Raw genomic sequence first — 7,568 nt, forward strand, 5'->3', positions numbered from 1 at the left:
CCTTTAATGAGGCCTTTGCTGTTTGTGAGGCTGAGCTGTTAACTTTCCTCCCAGAGGATCTCACACTGGCTGAGTCTTCTTTTAAAACATCACCGGAAACGTCTTTTATCATTCGGCCTGCAGTTACTTTACTGAGTTTGTTTGTATGTTATTTTATCGGTTTGCTTGGTTTTCTGTTTTTTCCACCGTGCATCCTGATCACTGTGTTTGTTCTTGTCTATTTGGTGTTCTGTATATTAATGTCAGCTTTGAGCAGAACCTTGACCCTGTGTTGCAGAACAGGTCCGGTTGAAACTCCCTTCACTAAGTGTACCGATGGTGTCACGTGTCAACCTACCATCCTGGAATGAGAAAGGCTCATATTTCACTTCTTTTGCAGAGTCTGGCTTCTTCAACACCTAAAGCAAAGTGAAAATAAACAGAAACACCAAATGAAGCTGCATGTCTAAATGGGAGCTACCAAACAACTTCAACGTGACGAGGAAGAACCGTGAAGAGAGGCCACAGATCCGTTACCTTCTGCTGCTGTTTCTCTAGCTTCTTGTCCTCCACCTCCTTAAACTTTGACCTGATGGGCAGCATCTTCTCCTGGACCTCGGCGGTGCACAGCTCGTAAACGTCCAGCATGAGGGGGAACTTGACGTCCTTTAACGGTTTAAAACACAGCAGTTAAACGGCCACCTCCAGCGAGCCCCGTTACAAAATCAGAAGTGATGGCGGCTGAAGACAAACCTTTAGAACTTTTGCGTTGACAGACTCCTTCTCTTTGTAGAAAAATCTGACCATCTGAACAGTCAAGTAAGCGGGGAGACGGCTAAGTTTTGACTGGTGGGAGAAAAAGAACAAAATCCACAAGTTACAAGCTACAGTTAGAAAAAAACAGAACCACGGCTTTAAATATGAGGAGGAGGAAGAAGCACTCACTGATTTTATATACAGGGCGTTTCTGTCCAAGGATGGAGACATTTTTGTGATTTCTTCCTGCAGTCTCTGAGGAGCAGAAACACGATTAGATCCTCATTACCTCGGAGCTAAAATAACCGTACGCCAGTTTGTCATGCGTGTGTTTTATTCATTTCCTTCCCTCAGACTACACCTGGGGAAATATCAAACATCCAGCAAAGGTTTTAAATAGCCGAGCTACCCGAGGTTCTAAAGTAGACCTCACACTTCTCTGTTTGCGCCTTCGTCTGATACGTACCAGCCTCAGTCCTGTTGCAAGGTATTTGACTTCTTGGTTGATGAAGCAGCTGAGCTGCAGCTGGCTTTCCTTGCCCTTGATCGGCTCCTCCTCCTCAGACTCTGTGCATTTCATGCTGGACGGCAGAGTTAAGAAAAAGCTGCCACAGTAACACTGCTGCTCGTTGTGACACAAACGTTTACAGTCAAACCGCTCTGAAGTTGTGACGAACAAAGAAACGCTGCCAAGGATACGAAGTTTCAAATTCTACACCAAAATACTGGTCGATGAAGTTCTTCTTGACAGAGGCCGAGGCAGCTCCGCTCTCAGACTCAGTCTAAGGTTTGAGGAGGACAAATGACTCGTTATTTGTCTTGAATGTGCCAATTACACAACAACACAAGGTAAAGGATTAAAAGACGGTGTACCTCCATGGCAGTCTCTGGCTCTAGCGGCTCCAGCTTTTGCTGAAGCACTCTCATCATCTGCAGCCAGCACTCATTGGCATCCTGAGAGAAGGAAAACAAGGTCACAACAAAGCTTCGTGCATCACAGGAACATGAAGTCATGATAAATGCAGATGGTAGAGACTGAACAGGGCGTAGAGCTGAGGAGAAGAGGTCCTCACCTGCTGGAGATACTGTCCCTGGTCCCCTTTCTCAGCAAACTGTGGGAAGGCCATGTGAAGGAACTGCAGCAAAATAATGGGTGGGAGGCTGGACGAGGTCTTGTCCATAGTCTCATATAAGTCACGAAGGGCTGAGGAGGCAAGAGGAAACGCAGATTAGTTCATATGCATCAGTAAGATGAAGATATTGTTTTATTCCCTGAGCCTCGTACCTGCAGTGATGTACTGTGACGGTGCGTTGGCCCCTGAAGACCGCAGAGCACCTGAATACCTGCAGAGGGAGACAGACGGCTTAGGCAGGAACAAAACCACAAAAAACAGAGAACAGGAAGAAAAACAGGCTTTTTATATGAAACACAAAAAGCTGATTTCAAACAAAGCAATTTAAAATCGTACAGCACTGAAGCAGATTGTCTACTTGAATAAAACACAGACCTCCTGAGGGCAGTTTTGAGCTCTGGCACAGAGCGTAGACACTGCACGGTGGCATTCATGTAGCAGGTGTTGCCCAGGTTCGTCAGCCCACAAGGCAACTCCATCTGAAAACGACAAGCACCAGGATGAGTTCCTCCACAGGTGTCACGGTAAAGAACTGTTTCAGTGAGTTTAGTCAAAGCTTTGGATTGGATTTAGCAACTCAGGACGTGTCAGCATGAACAAGAAATCATCATAAGAGACGACAACAGAGACTCAACACATCGTTTTGTTTATATTTTTAAGAGGATTCATTTTCAAGGATTGTCGTGTCATCCACTCCAAACATATTGGATTTCAGCTGAGTGGAAACTGTTCACAGGACGTGGATCTTTTCCACACATCATAATTTAAAAGGTGGGTCTTGTGTTTTTGCAGTTGTTTTCTTGATTAACGGGCCTGTTTCCAGCATCACAGAGTTTTCAGTACCGCAGAGCTTTATGGCCACAAACACATTAAAAACAACAGCAACACACATTTGTGTGGGTTTCATTGAAGAGCTCCAGCTGGCACCGTCACAGACGATCCAGTCAGCACCTTTTGTTCCCTTAAAACACGAGTCTCAACGATGAAGAACTGACAATTTCCAGACTCAGATGAAAGTGCAAAGAAAACAGCAGCACAGTGACACAGCAGTTTGTAATTCGTGCTGCACTTTGAGTATGATGCGTACTTTCTCCTCAGTAAAACACTTTAATAAATCTATGGCAGTAACATGACTGGACTGCAGCTTATCGTGTAATCTCATTCTGAAGCAAACAAATACAAAAGGAATGAAACTGTTCAGCAGCCAGTGCACTCAGAATGCTCCACACTGTACATGTAGTTCGATCTGGTTTCTACTCGGTAAACACGGCATCGAGGAAAATACATCTCAACTGGTCACGTCAGCGCAGAAAGCAATAATCACTATATTTGTTGGAGGCACACTGGTAATTTTCGAGCTTACTCACCGCTGAGGCCAGCTGCTCCTCTGTCATGTCCTCTACAAACATGGGCCGGACAGCAGGCTCCTCAGGCAGGGCGTCTGCCGAGCCCATCATCAGCAGAGTCATTCCCTACGACAGGAATAAAACACACGACAAGTCGATCACAAATCTGTGGTCTGGTTCTGTAAAAACAAAAACAACTGCTGCATGCTCTCAAACGCAACTCAAATACTCACATTTTTCAGTTTAATGTTTCCCCACTCATCATCCTACAATGGAAATAAAACGCTGGTTAGCTCTTTAAAAACCGAACAACAGATCTGTTGTCAAGTCTCATGAAAAGACCAAAACCACCAGAGTCATAACGTGTCTCTCAAACTTAACAATAAAAAAGCACAACTATGTTTTCCATGTTTAAAAACTGCCAATTATATTTGTTGTCAACTAATCTATGAATTTATTTCTAGATTAAGCGATGAGCTGTTTAGTCTATAAAACGTCTGAAAATAATAAAAAATGAAAAAGATGTTTTTCCAAAAAGCCCAAGATGACATCCTTAAATTTCTTGTTTTGTCAACAACCCAAAGAGATTCAAGTCGACTGCCAAAGACGAGGAAGCACGCCAAAATAATACTCACATTTAAAAGACTAGACACAGAGACTGGAGACTTTACTTAAATAAGATTACTCCAACATCAATTATCAGTCTAATAGAGGACAACCACTGGCTGCAGCACCACTATTTTTAGCGGTGGCTTATTGCACAATTGTTCTCGTAAACAGCAAGAAGGTGCTCGAACGATCAACTTTAAATACATTCACACAAACAGCAAACATGTCACTGCATGTAATTGCTAATTGACGTGTTTTGGACAAGAATGGAATTCCAATCAGGCTTTAGCTACACAGGCCGTACTTCTTAAAGGGAACAGTTGGTTGGAAAAATGGTTCTGGGTTTTCATGGGATCTGCTGACAACAAGAAAAACAATAGAATGGTGCAGGAAGTAAAAGAAAAGCCACAGGGCTGTGTTTTGTCTTTCCTGTTGTTTACACACAAACCTTCAGAGTGCCTCCCTTCACCATGACCTTCTGTCTGTCTGGCTGAACTCCTGTCAGGGCAAAGAGCTGAGCCTTGAACACCATGGGAGGCTCCTCAGTGTTGAGCTCCACTGCATCAAACTTCTCTTTGCCCCATTTCACATTTACTGAAAAAACAAAAAACAAAACAGAAATGGCACATACATATCATAGCCTACCAAAGTGAGGCATAGAAAACACCACAACTTTGTCAAACTGCTGCCATGTATGACACAGCAACTAGTTAGCAACAGTGGGGCAAAAAAAATCAGGCAGCTAACTGGACAGTCCAAGTGGCTGTCGGTCACAAACACAAAGTGAAAGCTACCAAATACAGTTTTCTGACTGTCTGTTTGGTGCTAAACAGCGTTTGACTAGCCGTCCTTAGAAACTCAGATGCGATTACTGTCGCGTTGAAACAGAAAAGCCGTGTGCTCTACGGATTGTTAGTCTCCCACTAGCAGCAACAGCAGTCCAAAAAAAACGTATACACTGTACACTCGTGATATGGCTAGCTTTGTTAGCAATGCTAACTGAGCTGGTAAAAAGGCGTGATTCTGGTATTTTCGTGCTGTTGCCAAATAAGACACATAAAGTGCTTAACATGGCAAGAACGAAGCTAAAACGTCCACGTTGTGGTGAAAGTGAAGGACTTTAAATAACTATTTAACCACCTCACTTAGCTGTTAGCTTGCTACCTCAGCTAGCTGACAATTAGCGGCAGTAGCTGTTTTCTGGTTTGTCAGATGCCAGTTAGCATAGCCGGCTTCGCCAAAAACATTCCGTGAACAACGCTAACAATCAGCCACGAGGTTACACAAGGCTAATAATTTTGGATATTTTCTTGTCTCACAATATTGTTTTCTAAAATAACTCCACCAGTGGCCTAAAGAACAACAAGGCTGACAGACTTCCCGGTGCCCACCACCGTTAGCATGCTAGCTGCATATCACGCTAAAGATAGCTAAGGTAGCAAGCTAATGTAATTTATGCTGCTGCACTAAAAAAAAACACGTGTAATGATTCGCGTTTCCTCCGTCTTTTCCCGTGGCAATGAATTCGTCGTGTTAAAATCATATCATACCTGTAAACACCGGCATATTTGGCAACCTTTTACTTCCTCAACTCTATTTTTTTCCTGTTTCAATCCACCGGGGCGCGAATGAAGAGTTGGCTAGTTCTCGGTCTGAACTTCATTCAAACAGAATGACGCTGCAACAACACGCTGGGAACTTATCGACGCGCTCTGACATCTGCTCGTCGACCTGCAACGCATCCAGGCTACACACACGCACCCAGATCGTCTTCACCCAGATCCATCCAGACGCATTAATTACAGCATGTGTGAGTCAGGCTTCTTGTGTCTGTTCAGCGGACTAAACTTTGAACAGATGATAGTTTTCCCAGCACATTAAAAACTCGCCTGAGTCTATTTATTCCAATAACTGATGCAAGTCTCCGTAGAGTTTGTTCAGTTGAAGTCTGCTGGAATATTATCTGGCACAACAGTTATTATTTTTGGTAATTTGATGACATGCTAATTTAGAATTACTCAACATGTACGCACAAAACTGAAATATTAAGGCTCTTAATCCTGAATGTTGACACAAAATGAAGCCTGAAGATTACAGAAATACAATTAAATCCATGAACGAGTCGATTTAAATTGTGGTTCTGCACGACACATGCCAAAAATTCATAATTAAATCAGCATTCAGTGGAATTTTCCAGACATTTTCCTGTATAACCTGATCATAAACATGCTACGCACATGGTGGATATCTTCAGTGAAAACTAGCATACAATGAATGATAAAGATATGTTTATTGACATATCCATCAGTGCGGACTCCAATGCAATTTAACCATGCAAATTATCCAAGACAAGAGTAGATCATAGTTCCAGTGCTTTTTTTTTTTTTTCTTTAACTGAACAAAAAAGTTACAAATAAAAAGACTGCGGAGGTATTCCATAATCCTTATGTCTCTCTCATTATTTACACTGGGGGGGTTTGCATTAACGGGACATCACCGTGTTAGAGAAACGACTTGTATTTGTTACCAAGCACAATCATTGACACAGGGAGGCTCGCTTTAGGTACTTCCTCCTGAAATTCGTCATATGATCTAAGTCTGGGGGGGCTTTGTATTGACACAAACTCTATTGCAATGTGTCCATAAAGAGGTAATCTAATATATATATTTTATATACTCAAACCAGAGAAAGTAAGTTCTGATAAAACCACAAATGTGGCAAATTCTTAAAAAATAAATGATGGAAGAGTTAAGATTTGTCTTGTTTTGGAGAAGAAGAAAAAAAAAAGAAACAACAGATATGGCAGTAAAATCAATATCCAAACGTTAAGGCACTAGGTGGGCCAAATGCTACACCTGTTTAGTCTTCTACAAATAATTTACAGTCAAGTCAAACAGTGCAGTTTTACATTTGTTAACTTAATGTTTTCCTTTTGAACCATTTATCTATGAATCAATGTAAGGCAATACATTACAAAAAAAAAAAAAAAAAAAAAAAAAACAATACAAGAAAAAATATTACAGAGACAATGTACCAAATAAACAGAAAAAAATCCATTAAGTTTTAGGACTCCTATATGCCATTACAATGGAACTTTCCTTATGGCTTGGAGCAATAAAAATAATTATAATAAAAATAATGCATAGATTTAAATGATGATCTTGCATGCTCCTCACTCAATACTCAAAACATCTAATACTCATGTCCCAATACGCTGTCCCAAACCTGATAACTGACTTGCAGAGTGATAAGAATAAAAGGCAAAAAGGCCAGAGACATTAGATGAAGGCATCAGTCATTGTTTTTGTTTTTTTTAAGCTGGAAACAAAAGTATGCTTGCATGTAGCTCACGTATCTGTCAGGTGGGCAAAGAAATTACTAAATAGAAATCCATTTTCCGCCCCTGAGTCAACCTTTCACTGCAGATCTGCAATCCCTGTATGACAGTACCTTAAACTGAACACATACTTGCAGGAGTCCCAGCAAAACCCCCTTTTACCTTCCAGTTTCCGTTACAACTGTCATTTGATATGAAGCACAGAGTGTCTACATGACATGAGTCCGTCCATCTCTCTGTTGTCCATCTTTAGTTCGAGACGAGTGTGCCATCTTCTGGTAGAAATGGAGAGCTGCAAGTTTGTCGGTGAGTTTCTCTTGAACGTGGAAATGCAGATGGAGATCAGGCGTTTGAATGTCCGTCATGCCTTGTATCTGACACGTGCTGCATTTTCCCAGCGCTGGTTA

The 7,568-nt window shown here is 41.8% G+C and overlaps 1 protein-coding gene across 1 annotated transcript in view; it reads right to left on the reverse strand.

The window, feature by feature from the left end:
• usp14 (ubiquitin specific peptidase 14 (tRNA-guanine transglycosylase)) overlaps window positions 1–5,502 on the reverse strand; it is a 7,618-nt gene extending 2,116 nt beyond the window's left edge. Inside the window, exons 1-14 of the mRNA XM_008282899.1 lie at window positions 5,374–5,502; window positions 4,272–4,417; window positions 3,448–3,480; window positions 3,236–3,340; window positions 2,244–2,347; window positions 2,021–2,079; window positions 1,809–1,939; window positions 1,609–1,689; window positions 1,435–1,517; window positions 1,202–1,316; window positions 925–990; window positions 733–825; window positions 517–645; window positions 338–398 (exon numbers count right to left, since the gene is read on the reverse strand). Coding sequence (XP_008281121.1) covers window positions 338–398; window positions 517–645; window positions 733–825; window positions 925–990; window positions 1,202–1,316; window positions 1,435–1,517; window positions 1,609–1,689; window positions 1,809–1,939; window positions 2,021–2,079; window positions 2,244–2,347; window positions 3,236–3,340; window positions 3,448–3,480; window positions 4,272–4,417; window positions 5,374–5,389 — 1,222 coding nt within the window. The 5' untranslated portion in view covers window positions 5,390–5,502. The remainder of the gene's footprint in view (window positions 1–337; window positions 399–516; window positions 646–732; window positions 826–924; window positions 991–1,201; window positions 1,317–1,434; window positions 1,518–1,608; window positions 1,690–1,808; window positions 1,940–2,020; window positions 2,080–2,243; window positions 2,348–3,235; window positions 3,341–3,447; window positions 3,481–4,271; window positions 4,418–5,373) is intronic.
• Window positions 5,503–7,568: the final 2,066 nt, after the last annotated feature.

This window comes from Stegastes partitus, unplaced genomic scaffold, assembly GCF_000690725.1.
Source record: "Stegastes partitus isolate 25-593 unplaced genomic scaffold, Stegastes_partitus-1.0.2 Scaffold289, whole genome shotgun sequence".
NCBI classification, from domain to species: domain Eukaryota; kingdom Metazoa; phylum Chordata; class Actinopteri; family Pomacentridae; genus Stegastes; species Stegastes partitus.